Raw genomic sequence first — 23,610 nt, 5'->3', positions numbered from 1 at the left:
TCCAGACGGGGCCCTGCCTTCCGGGGTCGGCAGCTGGCGCAGCAGGGGCAGAGCAGCCTCCTTGCAGCCTCTGGGGTCTGAGCTGCTTGCCTATCATGTCCGTCCAGTTGCCCTAGTGACTGTGTGACCCTTCTCCCCCGCCCCGCGCTGCCACCCACCCTATAAATAGAGGCGAGGAGCAGCTGGGCTCTCTTGGCAGTCACGATGAGGGCGCTGGTCCTGCTCTGCTGCTTCGTGGCCTCGCTTCTGCTCCCAGGACAAGCAGGTATGACCCCTGCCCTGTCGGCCAGGCCAGTCTGCGACCCCCACGAAGCCCCGAGGTTTTATGTTTACCATGGGGTGGGGGGGTGGGGGGCTTGGGCGGGAGATGGAGGATGAGGCCTCCGTGATTCCTGGAGCTGATGGCAGACCTTTGCTCCCAGGCGGTCTGACCGAGAAGGCACTGGGTGCGGAGACCTGAGAGCACCTGGGGCTTGTGGGGAGGCCAGAGGGAGCAGAAGCCGTGACCGGAGAGGTGCAGGCAGGTGCAAGGCCTGGAGCAGGGGGCCAGGGCCAGAGACAAGGGCTGGCCAGTAGATGTTGCGGAAGAGAACCCCAAAAGTCAAGATTAGAGCCTCCTAGATGGACAAAAGACCCCGATCTTGGAGGTGGAGGGGCCCCTGGAGGTCGTTGAGTTGACCCTCCCACCTGGTGGAGATCGCAGAGGCCTGGCTTTGCATGAGTGAGGGCGGGGTGGGGGAACACGGCTTGGAAACAATGGGACAGAGTGCGGGTCAGTTTGGGATGGGACTGGAGATAAAAGTTGGGGATCAGGCTGGAAACCAAATTGGATACAGTTCAGAGGAGGAATGGGACCCACTCAAATGAAGCTGGGCTAGGCTGGGGGCTTTGTCAGAAGGGGGATGGGCCCTGCGTGCCGTGGTTTTCCTTTGACATCTCAGCACTTTGTGTGGCCGAGGCAGTGGCTCTGGTTACGGCATGGGGGTTATTTATAGGCGTGGAAGGGGTACCCGAGCATTTTGTCACCTCTGTTCCCAAGACTCCTGGGGCTGAGTTCCTCTCAGGGGTGCTCCAGGGGTGCTCTGGGGGCACCCCAGGAACCCGGACCTCCTGCTTTGCCTTTTCATGACGGCTAGCTTCATCTGCGCTGGGGATCGTGGGGTCTGGGAGCTTCTGTTTCTTGAGGTCCCAGACCCAGGCAGGAGAGCCCGCGGCAGGCAGGAGAAGAAGCCATTCCCTGGGGGTTAGAGACCAAGGTGGGGGGCTCTGGCCTCGCATGTGCCGCTGGGCCCTGCCCTTGTCTGCCCTTGAGTTAATTTGGGCTCTGTGGGGCTGCAGTGGCTGGGGTGGCGAGGATTCCAAGCGGCTGTCAGGCGGCTAAGTATGGAAACAGCCGTGTCATTTGATCCTGAGCCCGGGATCCACTGCCACCCTCTCCCCAGCTCCGCCCGGCCCCAGCTGCCACCTCTCTCTGCTTCCACACCACTGCCCCAGGAACTTTTAGCCTTTTAGGGACATCCTTTATCTTTTCTTCCACGAAGGGAACTGGACATCTGGAATGTTCCACAGGCCTCATTGGGGGATCTTTCTGTTGGGAAAGGAGGCGGGTGGGTGCTTTGTGCAAAAATCCTCTCTTTGCAGGCCCTTTCCTTCCCAAACTCTGCGGTGTGACCCTGACCTGGCTTCCGGGAAAGGGTTGTCCACCAGTGTGCGAGCTTCCCGCCCTCCTCACCCCTGCTCAGGACTTGGGCTGCGCATTCTTCCCGGCGGTGGGCTTTCTCACCACTCCAGTTGCATATTGCACACCCCAAAGACTGCTTCCTCCTGCGATACCTGGGGGAGATTTCAGCCATAAGAGTGGCTTCCCCCGACCCCCATAATGAAAGTCCTTCCTACTGGTTGACTTTCCCCTAAAATATGCCACCCGGTAAATGCCACCATGCCCACAGGCAGCGGCTTTGGTCCTGAACTTCCCACCCCACTGCTGAATCCTCATTTCCATTCCTGTGTCACTCGCCTCTCGCTGGTGGCAGGCAGACTTCTCTCTAACTCCCCTTCCTGCTTCCTGGGGGGACCGTACAGAGCTGCCCTTCTTTCTTTTGTGCCCATGTTGCTCCCGTGGCCCTCTGATCTGGGGTGATGGGCTCCACAGCCTCCCCCCCGAACCCTGATCCAGCCCAGTCCTTTGTCTCAGGGGCCTGGCCTGGGGACAAGCCTGCTCAAGGACAGAGGAGAACAGCCCCGAGAGGGTTTACTCAGTCTGCATTGTCCAGGTAAGGGAGCGAAAGCCAGAGGAAAGAGAGCCATGTTCAAGGTCAGACAGCAATTCAGTGGCAGGCACATCCAGCCAGGGCTAGTCTTAGCCCACCTGGGAGTTTCTGTCCTTCCTCAGCTGCTCTCTCTCTGACAGGCCTCCTTGGACGCCCCAGTCCCTCTGCCTGTGGGCGTGAGGCCACAGGAGGCTAGCTTCCCTCGGGATACAGGGCAAGACTCCTCAGAGAGCATGTGGGGTGGGATGGGGGAGGGGCTGAGAAAACATTGCTTTGGGCTTAAGCTGCTGGCGTTTGTTAGGCCGAATTTGGGACGTCCTTGCTTCCCGTTACCTGCTTGAGGCAGAGATGGGGGGATGGCAGGTGTTCTGAGTCTGCTCATCTGTTTCCTCCAGCGCAGCCCTGGTTTGTAGACTTGCCCACCTGCTCTGGCCCCACCCTGACATCCAATGGCGAGAGGTTGGTTCACACTGGGGCTCCCCGGGCCCTCCATGAGTGATGGGGGTCTCTCAGGAACTCCTTCGTGACCCTTCCTCACCCACCTGGAAAGAGGCGGTTTTCATATACCCTCAGCACGGCAGCCCAGATACCATGATCCACCGTGGGGAGGGCTCTGAGAGAAGGTCATGGGCTCAGGGGTCCTGGGGAGATAGCAGACCCCAGAAGACTCTCCAGCCCTCCTGCAAGTTGTGTCCCCAGCAAGGTCCCCGACTCCTGGCTCAATGCAGCTGGACGAGCCATAGGGAGCACGTGGTCCACCGTGTGAGGCACTAGTCTGGATTTGCTCAATGGATGCAGCCCTCAGATGTGGGCACCTTGCCTGGTGGCCTGTGGAACCACAGTTTGGGAAATGCTGGCTTTGCCTCCCATCTGGGTGTGACAGTGAAGCTCAAACAGCTAGTTCAAGGGCCAGAGCTGGAATTCTGGACCAGAAGGAGGTCCTGACGAGGCCGGTTGCATCTACCTGGCCCTTTGGTGCTCGCTTAGGTGTGGTGGACTGGGAAGGAGCCTAATCCCTATAGACACAGGAGAAAGATGGCTGGTCCTCCTTCGACCTGGTCTGAGGGGCCAGTACAAGGCATAGATATGATGCCTTCTGGCCTGGAACAAGGGTGGCGGCTGGGGGAGGGGGAACGGGTGGGGTCTGCCGCTGTTGGATGCCCCTCCCCTACTCCAAATCCAATCTAAAGCTGGACTCACAACCTCTTACATTTAAATATTGCTCGAGGATAGTGTAGGTCACGGCTGGCATGACCTTGCCAGAAAAAAAAGACCAGGATCATAAAAGAACCAATTTTAAAAGTTCAACTGGGGTCCTTATGAATTTTGGGTTCTGGGGGACATCTGGATGGAGATAGTTAGCTTAGGAGGAAAGTCAGGTCTGGGGATCCAGAGATGAGATTTGTTTGAGTAAAGATGAGGGCGAGGCTCTGAGATTGCCAAGGAAGCTCTTGTAGAGAAAGAGATTCAAGGACCGGTCCCTGGGAAGTGGGAAGAGGAAGAAGATAAATGGATTTCAGGAAGATGGGATGAGACCCAGGCAGAGGTGTGACCTGGCAGCGGAGCGGAAGGATGCTTCCTGGAGAGGCAGTGAGTCTCACGGAGAAGCCGTGGAAGGTGAGGCGTTAGCTTGGACACCAGGAAGCCGAGAACTGTCAACGAACAGCTCATGTTATTCAGTGAGGACAGGGAGGCGACACATTCACCCAGTGAGACTTTTAACATTAAGTCTGTGAAGGATAAATGACCCTAAGAGGAGGTGGCGGTGGGTGTGTTTGCCAGAGGAGGCTGTGTGTTTATGGGCTGGTGGGAGGGTGCGGAGGAGCAGGAAAGGCTGATGAACACAGTGGATGGAGTGGCCTGGACGTCAGAGCTTGAGTGGGATGCACAGGTCCTAGGTGGGTCTGAGGGGACATGTCGTGGAGACCTCAGAGGGACACCATACACTCGAGGTCCACTCAACAGCCCTAGGACCCGTCAGGGAGCTGAACTAGGAAGTGGGGATCCTGGTCTATACTGGGGATTGCTATGGAGTGGGGAGGCCCATGGAGGGGAAGGAACCAGCTGATCTGCCCAAGAACCCTGTGGGGTGGAAAGGGAGGCTGGTTGTCCCAAGATGTGTGGACTCGCACAGCAGGGCCCAGACCAGAGCCTGGTCTCCAGTCCCGTCTGAGATGAGGCCAGGAGACGGCCAGTGAATCAGCATTTTAGTCACAGTGGATGTTGGTCTCTTGCTGTTGGTTTACCAGCCCCAAAATTCAACCCCAGGCTCCGCACCCGAGGTGTTAATTCCGCAGATGTGCACTGGGCCTGCACCCGAAAGCGCTGTGTTCAGACTCCGGTTAGATTACCTCAGTGGAAGCCGCTGTGGGGCACGCGGCCCAGAGGCAGCTGGGCTCAGGTTTCCTCCAGGGTGTTTTCCCGGTGGCTGCAAGGCCTCCCTCTGTGGCTCCCTGGCCCATCGGCGGGACTCATTTTGGGCTGAGGGGACCCACGATCTGCTCTGGGAGGCCAGGCCCCTCTAAGACCGCTCACCTGCCTCACCTGCCTTCTCAGGGGCCATCTGGACTCGGGAGCTAGAAGTCTGGCTTCAGACTCCTACCTCTGCCCTGTTGGGCTCCTTTTCTCCCTCTTGGTGGTTGCCTTCTCTCCCCCAACACTGGCCCTGCTCTGTCCCCCAATAAGACATGCCCTGAAACTTGTTCCAACAAGGGCCAATGGCTCAACACTTAGACTGTCACTTTCCCAAACCACTTGTTTCAAAAGAGTCAGAAGATTTTACCTTAAGGAATGCATCTCTAACATGGAATTTCTTATTGCTCTGGTGGACAAGGTCTTACCCAAAGTCCCTAATCACGGCATTGTGGCAATAGATAGTCCATCGATTCTGAGTGCCGAGGGGTGAGCTGTAGAGCAGGGCTTTCTCTACTGGACCCTGAAGGAGGGAGGGAGGGAGGGAGGGAGCCACGGTGGCCACAGCTGCAGAACTTGCTCAGTCCTCAGGAGGCCCCATCCTCTCTGCTCACCCCCAGCCTTTGTGACCTCAGCTGGAGGCGAAGCGGGTAGCATAATTCGGCAAATGGGATGGGTCAGTTTTAGTGGAGTTTCTGGAGACATCCATTTCCTGGTCTGTGTCACCTGTGCTGTGTCTTTCTCTGGGTTCAGGGACATCCTGTTCCATTTGGTTTCAGCCTCATCCCTCTCCAGCCCCAAAGGAGGATTTGTTCAGAGTCAAGGTCCCAGGTACCCCTCTGCCCCGGAGACAAGCCTGCGCTTTTCGCTTCCTTGTCCTCCCTCTCAGAGAGCTCCAGATCAGCCTGTCCTGAGCTGCCCATCCTCAGCGTGAGGGGCTTGGGCGGCGGAGTCTGCTTTTAAAATGCCTGAGCTGTTAGGTCAGCTGTTCACAGCCCCAGGCAGGGCCTACAGTAGCTACCTCTCTACCCTCCAGCTCTTCCCCGGCTGGGCTGGTGTGGAGGGGAGCCTGGTTGTGGGTGTGTCCAGAGGCCTGCTTCTGAAGACCAGGAGACCATGGGGCTGGCTGGCAGCCGCTGCCTGGCCCCATCCCAGGAGCCCGTCTTTCCTGGAATCGTGTCATCGGGACCACAGGAAGGCACAGTCGCCGTTGCTCTGTCCAGCTCTCAGTCTGGGACCCAGAAGGATTTCGGGTGGGAGGTTGGCCCAGCTGGGGCAGGCTCCCCAAGTTCATTGCAAGGCTGTTAAGTGATCAGAAGAGGCTTTTCTCCTCTGGCCCTTGGGTGGGCCCTCCCGGGTGGGCCCTCCCCCAGGGGTCCTTGTCTTTCGCAACCTGGAGAGCACTTGACCTCTAGCCCTCTGTCAACTCAGAGAGAGTGCTCAAGGGCACAGAACGAGCACAGGCTGTGTGGCCAGTCCTGGGGAGAGGAGGGCTCCTCAGAAGCAGAGGGTCCTGAAGAAATGGGCGATGTGGCCATCCCTGGGGAGCCCACCCTGGATCGGGAACCAGGATGGACTTGTGATTTGGGGTGACAGGCAGTACATGATCAGCAAGAGGCATGAGGGTGCAATGTGGATTTGGACACAGCAGGAACAGTGGGGAGGAAGGGTGGGGCTGGTTAATCACACAAGGTGGACACTTGACGGGAGAGGCCGGAAAGATGAGGCGGATGGGGGCCCTTCTCTGAAAGGCCCAGCTCTCCAGCCCCAAGGCCAGGCTGTGCCCATAGTGAGGTCCCAGCTGGCCACGCTGTGCAGGCAGGAATGGGCTATGGCCCTGCCCCCAGGAGCCACATTCTATTTAGGGAGATGACACGCACTGAAAAAAAATGTAACTAACACCCCTGGCAGCTCTGGTTGGACTTCAGAGGAGGGCTGGAAGGTTGGCCTCATGGAGGGGCAGGGTTTCAGCTACACTGGGAGGAAGGGAACCATCGCTGGACTGTCAGCTGCAAGAGGACAGGGCTGTGCATTTGTTTAATTTGCTCATCACTCCATTACCAACACTTAGCACAGCACTGGGCTCACTGGAGGCACTTGACAATGTCTGATGAATGAGGAGGCAGAGACAGGGGAGTATCTGAAGATGGTGATCAAAGCCAGGAGTGGGGGAGCTCGGAGCATTGCGCTGGCAGGGAAGGGCTGACACCGGCTCTGGCTAGATTGTGGGGCTCCTGTTTGGGGAGATCAGACCACCCTGATGGGTTGGAGCCCATTGGAAAGGGCCTTGAATGCCAAGCCAAGTGGCTCTCTCCTTAGCCCTCAGCATACTCTAGCCTGCTCCCCTTCCAGTGAGCCCCTCCCCTTCTCCTCCCTCTCAGATATTTTTGGATCCTTCTAGAGTGGGGACTGCATTTTGAGCTCAAACAGGTGCAGGCAAAGTCTGGTCTGGAGTTCTGGGCCCGCAGGAAGTGGGTTGCACTGGGAGATCAGCCCACAACCAGGCCAGGGGAGAGCCCTGGGGTTTGGGAGCAAACCCACCCTCCCCCACCGGGTCACTGCCAAAACTGCGGCTCCTGGTTCTCCTCCAAGTGGCCATTCATCCGCCTCCCATAGAATTTTCCCTAGATGGCAATAGGTGAGGACAAAGCCATCGCCTTGATCACTAGGTCTCTGAAGTACATCTGATTCCATAGCTGCCTGCCCTGTACACCTGCACTCACCAGAGAGGCTTCCAGCCACTGCTGGTTACTTGGTTTTTCCTGAATTTCCTTCTGCCCTTTGTTCCAAGGATCAGGTAATAGAAGATCGCTTAATTCTCTAGCTTATCCCAGGAGGTCAAGACACCAGGAATGCTCCCTGGGACCTGGGAATGGGGTCTGGACAAACTGAGGAGGGGGTCACAGCCCTCGCCGTGGCCTGGGGGAGCCCATCCTGGCCTCAGGCTCCCGACAGAAGGAGCCTGGGTCCCAGCTGTGACAGGAACAGAAGTCCTGTGGCGAATCCACCTCCTTCTCCTGTCTTTTCCTGCCTCAGTTTTGTTTTTGAGTGGATAGTTTAGGCCAGTGGCCTCTCCACCCAGACCCCCCTTCCCCGAGGCTGCCCACACGTGTGCCTGGGGTGGGGGGTGGCATGCACTCTGGGACTTGAGGACAGAGCAAGCCCTGGCATTGTCACAATTCGCCACCAAGCCCCTTACCATCTCTGCACCTGTTTGCTTGCCCGTAAAACAGGATAATAATACTTGCCCTATTTACAGCATGGGGTTGTTATATGACTAAAATAAGAAAATGGTTATTGGATGCTTAGGATGTTTTTCGATCTCAGACACTTTTTAAGGTTAGAAGGACTGTGGCAATGAGTACAGGGTCTCGCTGCGGACAGTATTCCTGTAGCTTGACATCTGCCTCTGGTTTCCTCAAATATCATGAAACTTGGACACCTCGGGGAATCCATCAACACATCTGCCCCTTCTCAGCACTGTTAATATCCTCGGGATTCTCTGTCCTCAAAAAGCTTACAAACTAGGAGGGGAGGCTGTCCCCGCTCATGGTAGAAGTAGGGAACCATATAAGGCAGATGTAATCAGTGGCTAAAAATAAGTAGTCAGAGCTTGCCGGGAGAGGGGGAGCAGGGGACGGGGATGGGGCCCTGGGGCTGGTGAGCATGACCAAGTTAGCAAGAGAGGGGCTGGGAAGCTTTTGTGGGGCTGAGTTAGGTGTTGGTTCCTGTATTATTTTCCTGGGGCTGCCATAACAAATGACTCCAAACTGGGTGGCTTCAAACAACAGAAATGTATTCTCTGCCAGTCTGGAGGCCAGTAGTCTGAAATCAAGGTGTGGGCAGGGCCGTACTCCCTCTGGAGGCTCCTGGGGAGGATCCTTCCTGCCAGCTTCTGGTGGGTCCGCAGGCCTAGGCCTTCCTTGGCTGGTTGGTGCATCTCTCCAATCTGTGCCTCTGCCCTCACATGGCCTCTTCTCTGTGTGTCTCCTCCTCTTTTTTTTTTTAATATATATTTTTTTAAAATTAATTTAATTAATTAATTAATTTTTGGCTGCATTGGGTCTTCGTTGCTGCACACTGGCTTTCTCTAGTTGCAGTGAGCGGGGGCTAATCTTCGTTGAGGTGCGCGGGCTTCTCATTGCGGTGGCTTCTCTTGTTGTGAAGTACGGGCTCTAGGAGCGCGGGCTTCAGTAGTTGTGGCACATGGGCTCAGTTGCTCCACAGCATGTGGCATCTTCCCAGACCAGGGCTCGAACGCGTGTTCCCTGCATTGGCAGGCAGATTGTTAACCACTGCGCCACCAGGGAAGCCCTCTCCTCCTCTTATAAGAGCACCAGTCGTTGGATTCAGGGCCCACCCTAATCCAATATAACCTCATCTTGACTACTTACCTCCACACAGACCTTATTTCCAAATCATGTCACATCCTGAGGTTCCCGATGGGACGCTCTTCAACCACTACGGTTCCTTAGCCCTGGACCCAGGCTGCTGAGCAGTTACTGGCTATGAACAGATTGTTCTCGTCTCTCTCCCAGGTGGTCACACCTGTTTCCTTGGTCCTCTCTCGGGCCCCACTGCCTACGCGATTGCACCAGCGGCTAATCTGGAGCTCTGCTGACACTCCCTGGACAAGTGTGTTGAATGAATGGATAGACAGCTGGCCAGGGGCAGGGGATTCCAGGAGCAGCACCTAGCCTAGCGGTGGTGCTGGGGAGGACAGTGGGGAGAATTTTCCAGGAATAGGCACGTGCTGAGGGCAGGGGGTCTGGTTTCTGGCTGGTCGTGTGATGGGGAGAGCGGTGAGCTGAGAACCCAGAAACTCTCCTGGGGAGTGAGCGCCAGCACCCAGCCCCGCACTGTCTCCTACGTGCTCGGCAGGGGAGGAGCAGGGTGCAGGCCCCTCCTACTACTCTGCAGACGCCACTTGGAGAAGGAACTTCCCGGTGACCCTCTGACACCATCCACGAGGGGTCCACCTCTCGGCCTCTGCCTTCCTACGCTCTCCTTGCCGGCAGGAGCCCCTAGCTGGAAGGTGTCTGGGTCTCCTCACAGCGGAGTTACGGGTCCCCAACCCAGAGACTGGGGTGTCGGCCAGCTCTGGGAGCTGGTGACTGTCTCTGTGGCGCTCTCTGTGGCTTGTCCTGGCTCTGGAGGAGCGCAGGGGTGGGGGCAGGTCTCCAGGGGCCCCTCGCCTTTCCAGAAATGCTCACCAGTGAATCCAGTTTGCACCCAAAATGCCTTACCCCCCCTACCCCAGGAGCTCCTACGATGAGCCCCCGGGGTCCACATCCCTGCCTGGCACTGAAACTCTGCCGCCAGGAAGCGAGTTCTCTCTTCCTGCCTGCCCGCCGCCCCTCCAATTAGCTGCTATTTCTTTAAGGGGAGGATCTTTATATTTAGGAATCCAGATCGTGGTTATCACAGCAACCTCCTGAGCTGGTAAGGCAGATACTCCTAGGACCCTTTGATCACAAAATAATAGGACTGGGCAGGTAAAGTGACCCCGCCCATGGGTACTTCTCTGGTTCTGAATCCTGGTCCTGAATCTCCTGTCTTCTGGAACTTTGAACTTCCTGAGTTAAGGGAAGGCCTCATGTTTTGCCACCATCCATCCATCCATCCACTGGCTGTTCAGGTGCTGGGATACAAAAATCTCTGATAGACAGGAAACCAGATAAGTTATCTAGTTCATTAGACATTTATAGGTGCAGCTGAGAAAGAGACTAGGATGGAAAGAGGGGAAGGTGGGTTGGGAGGTAGCCTCACCAGGGTGGCCAGGAGGCCTGGCAGAGAAGGTGACCAGAAGCCAAGACTCAGGGAAGGAGGGGAGAGAGCTAGGCAGTTATGTGGGGAGCATTCCCAGCAGAAAGCACAGCACAGGGAGGAAGGGGGGCCTGACGCTCCCCGGAAGAGTGAAGCAAAGAGACAGAGATGGGTGGGGGTGGGCAGCGTTGGAGGGTGTGTGCAGAGGGGGGCAAGGGGCTCAGGAAGGGGCTGTTCCACAGCCCAGGTGAGAGACAACAGCACCTGGGGCCAGTGCTGGTGGGGGCGGGGGGTGAGGTGGGGGAGAAACAGTTAAATTGAGGATAGATTTTGAAGGTAGACAACAGATTCAACTAAGGTTTTGGAGAAAGAAAAGAATTGTAGATGCTTTGTGTGTTTTTTTTTTTTTTGGCTGAGCCCTGGGATCTTAGTTTCCTGCAGTGAAAGTGCCACATCTTAACCACTGGACCTCCAGGGATGTTCTAATGCTTTATCTTTTTTAATTTTAATTAATCAATTAATTAATTGATTTATATTTATTTATTATTTTTGGCTGTGTTGGGTCTTCGTTGCTGCGTGCGGGCTTTCTCAGTGAGCGGGGGCTACTCTTCGTTGCGGTGCACGGGCTTCTCATTGCGGTGGCCTCTCGTTGTGGAGCACGGGCTCTAGAGAGTGAGGGCTTCAGTAGATGCAGCACATGGGCTCAGTAGTTGTGGCTTGCGGGCTTTAGAGCGCAGGCACAGTAGTTGTGGCGCAGAGGTTTAGTTGCTCCACGGCATGTGGGATCTTCCTGGACCAGGGCTCGAACCCGTGTCCCCTGCATTGGCAGGCGGATTCTTAACCACTGTGCCACCACGGAAGCCCCATTTTTGGAACAGCTTTATTGAGATATAATTAATATACTCTACAATTTGCCCATTTAAAGTGTACAATTCAATAGTTTTTAGTATATTCACAGAAATGTGTAACTATCAGCACAGTCAATTTTAGAATATTTTTCTTCACCTCAAAGAGAAACCCCTGTGTCCGTCAGCAGTCACCCCACCCCCTACCCTGTTCCACCCCTGCCCAGCCTCCCATCCCCTGGCTGCCACTAATCTGCTTTCTGCCTCTGTGGGTTTCCCTGTTCTGGACATTTCATGTAAATGGAATCATGCAATGTATACCCTCCCCCCTTGGCTTGACCTTCCTCCCTAAACTCCTCTGAGCAGACCTAGTGGCAGGGGCTCCTGGGGGTGAGATCTGCTAAGGATGACGCCTCACCCCTGAGCTGGCATGGTGGGGGGAGAGCTGTGGAGCTGGGCAGAGCTGCTGGCGGTGCCAAGGTGAAGGGGCTGCGGTGGTCGGGGCATGCAGGCCGGTGTGCGAGGCCCTTCCGAGCCGTGGAAACATCAGCTCTGATTGCTGGACAAGCAAAGTGCCGCTGAGGGGGAGCTGGAGCTGCTCTCCCTTGTCTCTGGGACAGCCAAAGCAGTGTCCCCGAGGCCTCAGTCTTTCCTGAAGGGCTCACTGTTTTGCTCCTTGTGTTCACTGGTCTTAAGGACGGCGGTGAGGCCACGTGGGCAACTCGAGTGGCCTATCTCCCATCGTGCTGCCGGTTCCCAGAGCGGGGAAGGGCCCTCACCCGTTCTCACACAGATGTGGCCCCTGATATGCCTTTGCACTGGGGTGAAGTGCAGGGTCACCTCACTTCAACAGCTGGATGGGAGGGGCCTGGGAGGCAGAAGACAGAGAGGGAGGCGAGTGTGGCCGTGGAAGTTTCTGGGTGAGTCAGGGCTGCCTGGAAGTGGGAGTCAGTGGCCGCAGGAGTTAGCCTGGGGCTGAGGAGGCCGAGGTCTGGGCCCGGGAGTGTTGGTAGCTCAGGTCTGTTCCTGACCCAGGCCAGCGGGAACCACGGAGAGCTGGGCCACCCCCAGGCGCCCACAGCTCCTTGTCTGAGCTGCTTCCAGCTGAAAGAAGGGGAGAAGGACCCCGGGCAGAAAGACCTCGCCTGGCCCACTGACTGATCCCCAGAAACAGGGGGTTGAGGGGAGTAGGGTGCAGGTGAGCCAGCTTGGTTCCTGTCCAAAGCTCGTTCTGTTTTTGGCCTGGCATCTTTGCTCTTCTAGGAAATTATTATTATCATACTTGACATTCGTAGAATGCTTTTTTTTGGCCATGCGACTTGCAGAATCTTAGTTCCCCGACCAGGGATTGAACCTGGGTCCCGGCATTGAAAGCGCCGAGTCCTAACCACTGGACCACTGGGAAATTCCCTGTAGAATGTTTTTAAACATCGTCTGATGTTTAAAATACCCTGAAGGGGTTGGCAAAGCAGGTATCATTTTCTGCGTTTTATGGGTGAATGGAGCTGGGTGTGGGGAGTGAGGGGCAGCCCATATACTAACCTGCATGGCGGTGAGGAAGGAAGGCTCCAAGGAGCAGAGCCCAGCTCTCCTGGCTTCTAACGGTGTACAGAGAGACCAGTCTGGCTCTGGGTCTCGCGGCAAAGGAAAGCCCTGAGATGTGGGCCTGGCCCAGGAAGGTGTCAGATCTGGTTCCTGAGCTCGAGAACCAAACCAGCTTCCTCCCACTTCCCTGGCTCGGGGAGGCGGTGGGTCTGTGTCATTGCTCCCCCACCCCTGCCAAGCCCATGACAGCACTGACCTGAACCCAAGGCGTTTATCTGACCGCGACCTTGGGGAGCCACACTCCTTTAGCCCCCAGTGGGTTGCTCCCTGCCTGGTACCCCAAAGTTAGACCATCAGCCCTCCCAGAGGTGGTCCTCGAGCTCCCAGGGAAGTTGTTTCTTCGGGTGAGGAGGTGGAGGTGGGGGAAACCACCCGCCTGCCTCAGGCTGTCTCAGAATCCAACTTGCATCCCTCCCTCCTTCCTTTTCCCTCCCACCCACCTCGGCCCCTCTGAATGGAGGAAGTATTGCCAACGACTCCTGCAAGAATCTGTGCTCACTTCAGGCAGGGAAAGGTGAGCATCCCTTTAATGATCGAGTCACACCCAGGGCTTAGGGCTTAATGTTTTGATTCTTCCAAAGGTACTTGCCTTTTGAAAGTGAGTGCTCACCCATATTCATGAATCCTCCGGGCGTCAGTACTGAGCACGTGTGTACACCATGGCTGTGGGATCCCGGGCGATTTCTCTGTGTACCTCCCAAACCAAGAATTCCCGGGAATTAGGGGTGGGGAAGGGGGATGGAGTTATTCTGTCAATCTCTGGACTTTATGGGTTAAAAACAATTGTCTTGAAGTCTTGAACATCCTTTTCAAAGGGAGGAAGAAGAGGGTAGGCAGAGAAGTCGCTGTCCGTCTGAGGCTGACTCACCCCCTCTCATTTCGGGGTGGGCAAGGGAGTGGCCAGATGCTGGGACAGCTCAAGAGACTCGGAATTGGTGGAGAGCTGGGTTCCAGAACCAGCCCACTGCTAACTAGCCTAACTAGCCCTGTGGTCTTGGGATAATCACTTATCAGAGTTTTAGGATCCTGATCAGTGAAATTAAACCAGTTTGTCTGTGAGGAGGTCCCTTTTGACCCCCATCCCATGGTTCCCACTGACAGCTGCCACATTGTTGTGTCCTATCCCCTGGGTGAATTATTTTGGGGCTAGAGTCCAGCCCGGGAAAAGCTGTCCTGGTGGGATTAGCCTTGACTTTAGGAGCTTGGCCAGGAAGCCAAAGAACCTTCCGAGAATGGCTGCCTGGTCTCCTTGTCTGGGGGTAGGAGAGAGGGGCCCACAGAACGGTGAGGGAGAGGGTCTCAGGGTCCCAGGAGGAGGTAGGCACTTCCCTCCTAAGTTCCTTTTCAGCATCAGCGTCTGTAAAGCCATCTGAAGACTCATCCAAGAGGTGAAGAAACACGGGGCCCTGAGCAGTGAACATTTACTCTATAAATAAGGCCAAGAAAAAATGTGATGCCAGGGGGGTCGCTGCCATTGGCTCAGTCCAGGAGCGCTCAGGGACAGGATCTAGAACACGGAGGGGTTGGGCTGCCGCTCTGGCCTTGTGAACTTTGATTCTGAAGTGCCCTCCACTGCACCTCAGGCACCGCAGATGAGACGTCCAAGTGTCTGGGCAGAGGACAGCCTGGTGAAAGACGGGGGACTACCTGGACGACCAGACCACTATTCCTGACTCCCGGGGACAGGTGTGTCCAGAGGTAGAAGTGGAAAGTGATTGTACCACGAGGACTTTTTTTTTTTTAACTGATGACGCATCTGCATCATCATGTATGAGTAACGGTGTAGTCTACCTGTGTGTGACTTTGGACTCAATGGTTTCAGTTCAAATGGATGAGAAGTCACGTCAACAGATGCTTGGAAACATGCGCTAAGGAGACTTGGAAGGTTGGAACTGAGTCTACATTCTGGTCCATGAAGAGGTCGGCCAAAGCAGGTCAACCAAACAAAAGATCTTGGGTGTTGACCTCTCTTCTCCCAAGGTCCAGTTCCAAACTTGAGACAGACTCCCTGACACTTGGTACTGAGGGTGACCCAGAGCAGGGATTCTCAAACTTTGGTGTTCATTAGAATCACCTTGTGAAACACCCAGATTCACACTGACCCAACCCTAGAGATGGGGCATCTGTGCCGGGAAAGCCCTGCAGGGCTCGGATGCCACTTGTTGTGGTCCAGAGAGCTCAGCTTTGTTTCTTGGCCTGAGTGCTAGCCCAGCCCTGGATGGCCTGTTGAGCCAAAACTTGACTTTGCTGTGTCTGCTTCCTCATTTCAAGAGAAGTTAATAATCCTTGCTTTCCCTGCCTCAGAGGACTGCTGGGGGGGATGAAGAACATGAAGTTACTTGGGGAAGTATGAAGTTCTGTGTGAAGGTCAGATGTCATCTAGCTCTGTGCTGGGTGCATGTTGATCAGCAAAGTGGAAAGGTGCTGTGATGGGGGTCTTCTTGGGCTGCTGGAGAAAATGATCAAGAGGAGGAATTTTTAGGGAAAAGGCAGGGGAGGCAGGAGAGTTGTTGTCAACCACCCCACCCCACCCGACTTAGGCAGTGGGACAGAGAGACCCAAGGAGAGCTGCTGGGCAGGAAGTACCAAGGGGGTGGCTGAACCCCAGCTCCTTCATCTCCCCTCACCCACTAGGCCCTTCCATGGAACGCTAGCATCTCATGGGGTGTGGTTTGCAAACCATGTGGGAGCAGAAAGAACTCTAGACTGAGGGCCATGAACTTGGGCTCTGTCCCAGCTCTACCCCCTGATCTTGGGCAAGTCTCTAAAGCTCCCCAGCCAGAGCTTCCTCCTCTGCAGTGGACTCACCAAGTCCCCTGGCAACTCCGCAGTAACCTGAGTCTGTACAAAAGTGTTTGGGAAGAGTTAGGAGCTGGAAAAAAGTCCCGTGTTTGGTGGTGGAGAGAGGAGAGAGGAACTGAGCCTGGGGTTCCTGCTAAGGCTGTGGGAGGGTGGGGGAGCAACTGAATGGTTGACGCCCCCACCCCCCAGAGAAAGGCTGATGGCAGAGGGGGTGTCAGGAGAGAAAGCAGAGCCAGTTTATGCTGTGCTTTGCCTGGGGCACCAGCCTGTCAGGCTCAGGGGCCTTCCCATGATCGCCGAGGCTGAGCTGGGGACTTGCTATTCACGTACCCTGTCCAGGGCCCAGGCGGCTGCCTTGACATTAGCACATACAGTGCGGTACTACATGTCCTGGGGTAGACTGAGCCTCATCTTACCAGGCTCTCACACTGGCCAGCATGTCCTGGGTCCTCTGCATCCCCCACCCCTCCTCCAGGGCCACTAGGGGGCTTCAGCAAGACCCTAGGGAGGCCAGGGTGGGTGGTAAGACACTGGGTTTGATTTCACAGAATTGAACTGAGTTTAACTGGAGTCTCTTGAAGCCTCTGACTGCCTCCTGGAGGAGAGATTGGGCCCAATGGCACAGCTGCTTCCTGGGGATTGAGCTCTGGGGACCCAATGGCATGGCTTGTTCCATTGAGAGACTTTCTGTCAGAGAAGTTATTTTTAGCCTGGGAAGGAAGGTCACAGGGCATGAAACCATTACCCTGGGTTTTTTTTCACTCCAGATTGCTTAGTGGAAGGGCAGGGGCAGCTTGGCACTAAGTCATAAAACCCAGGGAAGAGCATGGATGTAAATGTGTGTACACACATATACCCACTTGACTTCCTGTCCAGGGCCCAGGCGTGGAAATACACAACAGTGCGAAGGTCACGTATACCTCCAAAGTCTGGGGTCCTTATCTCCCTTCAGAGGATGCAGCTCTCTCACCCCAACCAGGACAGAGGGTGTTTTGACAATATTAGAAATGCCACAGGCAGTCAGACCCACAGTCTGTTCAGCCCGGTATCACCACCATCATCAACACCATCAAAATCACTACCACCATTATCATCATCACCACCATCATCACCATAATCAACACCATCAAAATCACTATCACCACCATCATCATCAACAACATTAATAGTAGAGGGTGACAGGGCCTGTTGGAAAGGGCTGGATTCCCTAGAGGAGAATCCTTGACCACTGCTATTGCAAGGTCAGATGCAAAGCCCTGGTGACCCATCCAATTTGGGAGCCTCCAGTGGGCACGTGAGTGGGGAGGGGCCAAGAGCAGAAGCCTTGGGGTCAGGATAATTTGGCTAAGCAGAGGTTTGCAGCTTTGGCTGCATGTTAGAATTACTCCCCAATATTTTTTTTGGGGGGGTAAAGTTCTGATGCTGGGGCTACACCCTGGACTAATTCAATCAGAACCTCTGAGGAGGGGGAGAGGAGTAGGATCAAGAACCAGGTGATTCCAATATACAGCCAGTGTCAAGAACCACTGGTTCAGAGGCAGTTTTCTGAGCTCATGTAGACTGTGCTTCTCAAACTGTAATATGCAACAAATGAATTGTTAAAATGCAGATTCTGATTCAGTGGTTCTAGGCTGGGGCCTGAGAGTCTGCATCTCTACAAGGCTCCCAGGTGATGCTGATGCTGCAGGGGCCTGGACTACACGCTGAGTAGCGCGGGGGAGTGGGGGGGAGTAGGATGGGGTAGGGGGCAGGGTAGAACCCTTCTGTAGGGTCAGGCAATCTCCTTGTCAGCTCTGGAGTTAAATGGCCTCAGCCAGTTGCTAGCTGTGTGATGTTGGGCAAGGCATTCAGTGCCTCTGATTCCAGTCCTCTCATCTGTAAAATGGGGATGAGTAAGACTTGTTTTACAGAAGTAAGCAAGTTGAGTAAGATCAAGTAAGTTCATGTTTTATACATAAAGTGCTCAAGCATTGCCTGGCACACTGAATAATTGTACAAATGTATCTCACATATATCTTGCTGCTCAGAGGCCTGTCAGTCTCTTGGGTTAAACCAAATTCCTGCCATAAGATTTTTTCCAGAGGTTGTCGGGGTGGGTGGGGGGGCGCGTGGGGGGGGAGATAGAGATGCAAGCAAAGGAATCAGGACTTACAGGTATTCAGGTGGTAATGAAAGAAAATTTTAATGAGTAACCTCCAGCTCCCCCACTAAGGGACCAGGAATTCCTATTGTACCCAAATCTCCCCATGGACATCTTCATAGCACTTTCTGGGGGTCAGGCAGGGTCCCAGCTCTGGGACAGAGGGAGGATTAAGCCTTGGTTCCTGCAATCCAGGAGCCAGAGAGGGCGCATGCAGGGAGGGGTGAGGTACCAGCGGGAAGGGGTTCTTCTATGCGCCCCTCAACACAGCGTAGCATGGAAGGCCTGGGCAAGGAGCAGGCAGTTCTGGGTTCCACTTGCCCTCTAGCCGCCTGGTGTCTTGGGCAAATCAAAGACTTTCTCTAGACCTTCACCTCTGAAACCTGGCTGACAGTAATAAGGGAGGTGAATGTGGTCACAAATGTGAAGGTTGTTGGGGGAAGTGTTATATCAACATGTGGGCTCCTTTATAATAAAAGGCACCCAAACTTCCCATCCTTCTGAATTTGATAGCAGGTTGTATCTGTGAGGGTTAATGAGAAAATATTAGTTCCTGGCCCCTGGTGTCTTCCCCAGCTTTCAGGGAACAAGGGGGTGGGTACCCTGAGGCAGAAGGGGTAGGTACCCCCAAGAAGTGGCTTTTCTTTGTGGGAGGCAGAGCTGGGCCTGAGAGAGGAGGCGCTGTACCCAGCAGGGAGGAGGGATGGTGCTTCCTCACAAAGAGTCCTGTGAATCAAGGGAGACCCAGGGATGTCTCAGCTACCCTGAGGCAGGGCACCCACGGTCCCGTCCCCTCATCCCCATGTGTTGGCGATGTTCCCCCTCTGTGGGTCTCCTCCTTAAACAGGTCCCAGCCTGGTGGGAGGGGGCAGAAGCATTAGGCCCCACCCTCCCTTTTGACCCCATTGTCCAAATAAATCACACTTGTCCCTTGACAGAAGCATCTGACACAGACTGGGCCCCTTCCTGCCCTCTGCTTTGCTCTCCCAGTGCCCTTGGCTGTCCCGGTAAAGCTCTGGGCCCTTAGAAGGGGATCCCCTCAGGAGGGGTTCACTAAGTCCACCAGGAAGCCCAGGCCTGACCGTTTTGGGTATCTCTTCCTCCTCAGGCCATGTCCCCTCTAATCTTAGGTAGAGAGGCCAGCAAATGCCTGCCCTTAAGGGGACAGAATTGGATGTGTGACTTAAGGTTGAGAGCCACAAGTAATCCCCTAAGTGCTCTGCCCCTTAACCTAAGAGGATCTGGCCAGCACACACCTGTTTTCACTACTTTGCTGGTAGCAATATAAAAAGCACGCTGGTTAATGACTCTAGGAACTGACAAGGGGTGGGGTGGACATGCATCTGTCCTATCCTGGAAAGATCTCCGGGTAAGCCAGGCTGCACGTGCCTGCCCGCAAGGCTGAGGAAGGGCTGGAAGGGCTCGCCCAACTTCCATCCCCACGGGGAGGCTGGAGAGGCAGGGTCAGGGGCGGGGCTCGGGGTGGGTCAGCTGCTCGCTCTGAGCCACGGCTCCCAGCAAGAGGGAGGCTGTGCCGGCCACGCAGGGCGGTTACGAAGACCAGGGAGGGAGGAGCCCCAGAGTCCCGCTGGTCCACACCGCTCTCCTGGAGACAGGAGCTAGGCTGAGTTAGACTTTTGAGAAGCGAAGCGAGTGCCAACCCCTTGACATTTACCAATCGTGTTCTAATCATCTAGAACTGCAAGTTTCCGCTTCGGGTGGCACAGAAGATGTTGGCAGTTTGTTGGAGAATCATTTCTCTGCTGGAGACGCATGTCTAGAGGAGAAGGAAAGGGCGCTTCAGGCAGAAGCGGCCCCTGGAGAGACGAACCTGCTCCTTCACCCCACAGATGGCAGGGAGGCTGGGGGCTCTGAGAAGACAGCCGCCGGGGCCCCCGCCACCAACGGCCTGGGCTCTGATCCCGAAGCCAGCCTCTGCAAAGCCTCAGCCTCCGAGTCAGCTTCCCCCGGGGAACCTGCGGGGTCCGGGGAGGAAGATACGGGCCCGCCTGGAGGAAGCGCCCTTCTCCCAGGAGGGGAGGCGGCGCCCGGGGAGGAGGGGGCGCCAGAGCTCAGCTCAGGAGAGGGCCCAGGACAGGAGGCGGAGGGACAAGCTGGGAGTGGCGAGGTCCCCGAGGAAGCCGCGGAGGCGCTAAGGGACGACCCCGCGCAGGGAGCAGCAGCAGGGCCCCCAGAGCCTGAAAACTCAGGGGACTCTCCCAGCAAGGAGGTCGAGACAGGAGGGGAGGGCAGCCCAGGGCCCGGCCCGGAGCCAGAATTGCCAGATGGAGTCGCGGACTTGGACGCAGAAGCCGCAGAGGGGGCGGAGGACCAGGGGGAGCCCAGCCCCAGCCCAGCGTCGGACGTGCGCGCAGAGGTGGGGGGCGCGCAGGAGGACCGCCCCGCAGAGGGGATCCCCGAGGACGATGAGGACGCGGCCTCCTACGAAGAAGAGGGGGGCGAAGAATCCGAAGAGGACAGCGGCGACGGGTCTAGTTCGGAAGAATCAGGGGGCGCCTCGGAGGAGGAAGAAGCCGGGGAGGAAGTCGGGGAAGGACCCCAGGAAGCGGCGGGAAGCTCGAGCAGTGGGGAGGAGGGGCCCCGACCAAGCGCTGAGGAGTCGCACGCGGGGCCCGAGGGGGCCGAGGCGCAGGAGCCCAAGGAGGAGGGGCCTCAGGGTAGGGGATCCCAGGGCTGCTCCGGGCACCTCCGCGGGGGTGGCGGGGGTGGCGGGGGTGGGGGTGGGGCGTGGCGGCTGCGGTCTTCCCGGAGGTCTTGTGTGTAGGGGCAGGCAGGGACCCACATGGCGGGAGAGCCCCCAGCCAGCCCCGGGTTCGTGGGGTGGAGGCCCCATGGGGGTTGCCCGGCCCTCGGGGTGCCTTCGGGCTGTTCATTAGCCGCTTATCCCCAATTCGGAGGGACCCTGGAGAGCCCAGAGGAACCTGATCACGTTATAGGCCATCAGAAACTTACCGGTTAAGGTCCCTCAATGCACTTTAACACAGACCAGTGCCTTAACCCAAAGGACCGGGTTGGGGTGGGGGGCATAGTGGCAGGATTTGAGGCCCGGAGGCAGGCTGGTGGATGTGAGGGGGCACTGCGGGACCATGTTGGTGGGCTAGCTCCTGGGGTCTCCCCTTGAAGACTAGGCCATGTTAGGATGGTGATAAGAAACCTCAGGCTGTCTGTGACACTAATGTCCCACAGATGTCCGTCCACCTGGAGCAGCAGCAGCCTTGCTTGCTCTCTGGGCCGGGGAACAGGGAGGGGGGCTGGGCAGGGCCAAAGCTGCTGGGCAACATTGGAGGCTGCAGCATCCTAGGGAGGTGTGGCCTCATCCACCAAGTACACTGACCTGAACCAAGAACTGGCTTGTAGGATGGAGGCACTGGGGTCAATCTTCACTTTCCAACACAGGTTTCCTTGCAGAGCTTAGTTTCCACACCTGTCAGGTACTCGCACTGGGGGAGCAGGCCCCTCCCCTTTCCCTGGCCTCCTAGTTCTGGATCTGATCTCAGAAAGAATCACTCTCTTGAGGTGCCGCATGAGGCACATTGATTCTTCTCTTCTCCCTTCCCTCCTGGAACTGGTCTCCCCCTGCCCCACAGGCCAAGTCTATCCTCCTTCTATCACCTAAAATCCTTTGTGCAATCAGCCCCTATAGAAACAGCTGTGATGTTAGAGGCCCAGGAATGTGAGCACCCCTCCCTGGAGCCTCAGGTGGTCACAGACATCTCTTGCTGGGTCAGAAGCAGCAGTGCTCCCGCCTCTCCCTCCCCCCTCCCCACTCTGCTCCCCAAGACTCCCTGTAGCAGCTCTTCCTGATAAAATGCTCACTTAACCAGGCCAGTGGTTCTCTTAGAACCCAAAATACAGACTCCTATAAATCACTCCTCTCAGGAAGTTTTCTAACTCCCCCTGCTAAGACTTCGTAGGCACACTTCTTAGGCCCTCCTAGCTTCTGGAATCTTTCCTTCCGTACCCACATCGCTGTCTGTAATTATATTACTTTCCAGGTTATTTCACCCCGTCTCCCCGCCAGACTGTAGAAAACTCCACAAGGGCAGAGCTGGGTCGGTTTTGGGCACCACGGCATTCACAATGCAGTGCTCCGTGCTTGGTGTATGTAGTAGGTGCTCAATCAACAGTTGTTGAATACCTAAAATGGATCGAGGAGCTTGACAAGTTGAGTTTGAATTTTAAAACTCCCTCCTAGAAACAGGGTTCCTTGCAGTTGAACCTGGCAAGGCTTGGTCAGCACTTGCTCACAACCCCGCCCTTGCCCGACTGGAGGGAACCTAGAGCCACTGGCTCCTAGTTCTGCCCTAACCCTGCTCTCTGCTTCTCTCCCCAGAAGAGGCGGAAGATGTGAGTGAGGAAGCCCCGCTGAGGGACCGCTCCCACGTTGAGAAAACTCTGATGCTAAATGAGGACAAGCCAACTGATGATTTCTCTGGTAACCAGGGGCAGAGGCTGGGAGGTGGGGGGGCTGGGGTGGTAGGGGTGGGGCGGGGGATGGGCTGTGTGGTGTGTTGGTGGGGAGCTGAGCTGGGCTGGGCTGTGAGAGCCCTGTGGCCAGCGGCCACGAAGCGCCTGGCGGGACATGGCTGCAGCTCCGAGGCCATCAGGCACCCCAGGGAGGAGGAGCGCCCTGGAGATGGGGGGCTTCATGGAGAAGGCATCCAAGGCTGGGGGGCTCTGGGTTGGCGGGGAGGAGGAAAGGCGATCCAAGCAGAGGGACCAGCGAAAGGGTGGAAGGCAAATCCCAGTGCTGCTGCCTGGGGACGGTGCAGCCTCCAAGTCATGGCCAGGGAGGGCTGTTCATCACTTTGGCTTTGATTTTTTCAGTTGATAAAGCCCTTTGGTGTCCAGTATTTCATTTCATCCTTGTAATAACCCAAGGCTTTCAGCAGGGCTTACTGTCTCCTCTTAATAGATGAGCTGGTGAAAGCTCAGAGCAGGGCAGGGCTTTGCTCTGGCACACAGCTGGGGACGGGCAGCTCACGGGCAGGGTCTGGAAAGACTGACCCTCGGTGGCCCCATGTTCTTCCCTCCCTGTGCCTCACCCCACGAGCCCCTTCTCCCTGGAGCCACACTCTTCTCAAGAAGATACTTGGGATGTCTGAATCCTCCCAGGGGCACCGAGGATGCGGTGAAAGGTGCAGGGCTGGGGTGGCCATGCCTCCTTGCCCTCTAAACCTAAGGCAAGCATGAGTAGAGTTTGTGGGGGCAGAGAGAAGGAGATGGGGTTCCCATCTGCCATAGAGAGGGCCTTCAGGTAGCTGCAGGCTGAGGCGGTGCTTCTGGACACACTGTTGAGGGGAAGGAGAAGAGGATTAGGTTAAAAAAAAGCTCTGGAGGCTTTCAGGCGTTGGGGGGATGCCTTTCGGTTTAAAGATTTCTGAGGGTTGGGATGTGCACCAGCTCCCCCCAGGAACACTGATGTACTGCACGGCCCCTGCTCCCCACCAGGCGGGGCCAGAGCCGCGCTGGGGAGTGAGATGGATCACAGCGGTGAAGCCGCCTGGTGAAGCCCCTGCCTGACCCTTGCCCTTCTCTGCCCCCAGTGGTGCTGCAGCGGCTTCGAAAGATCTACCACTCATCCATCAAGCCCCTGGAGCAGTCTTACAAATACAATGAGCTTCGGCAGCACGAGATCACAGGTACCTCTAGTGTCTGGAGGTCGGAGGTCCCGCCTATACCTCTGACTGTCCACACTTCCCTGAACCCTCAAGGGGAGTTCTCCTGAGTTCTCAGGGAGGGGCAGAGA

At 56.2% G+C, this 23,610-nt stretch overlaps 1 protein-coding gene across 4 annotated transcripts in view; it reads left to right on the top strand.

The window, feature by feature from the left end:
* SRL (sarcalumenin) overlaps nucleotides 1-23,610 on the top strand; it is a 32,414-nt gene continuing 8,804 nt past the window's right edge. The window contains exons 1-5 of one of the 4 annotated variants that reach the window (XM_082360090.1): nucleotides 1-265; nucleotides 13,359-13,412; nucleotides 19,538-20,518; nucleotides 22,195-22,296; nucleotides 23,408-23,503. In XM_082360090.1, the coding sequence (XP_082216216.1) occupies nucleotides 205-265; nucleotides 13,359-13,412; nucleotides 19,538-20,518; nucleotides 22,195-22,296; nucleotides 23,408-23,503 (1,294 nt within the window). In that variant the 5' untranslated portion in view covers nucleotides 1-204. The remainder of the gene's footprint in view (nucleotides 266-13,358; nucleotides 13,413-19,537; nucleotides 20,519-22,194; nucleotides 22,297-23,407; nucleotides 23,504-23,610) is intronic. The other 3 variants (XM_082360091.1, XM_082360092.1, XM_082360093.1) reach the window with 3 other exon arrangements.

This window comes from Balaenoptera borealis (genome assembly GCF_965194805.1).
Source record: "Balaenoptera borealis genome assembly, chromosome: 16".
NCBI classification, from domain to species: domain Eukaryota; kingdom Metazoa; phylum Chordata; class Mammalia; order Artiodactyla; family Balaenopteridae; genus Balaenoptera; species Balaenoptera borealis.
The sequence above is the reverse complement of the archived record's forward strand: the minus strand, read 5'-3'. Positions and strand labels throughout refer to the sequence as shown.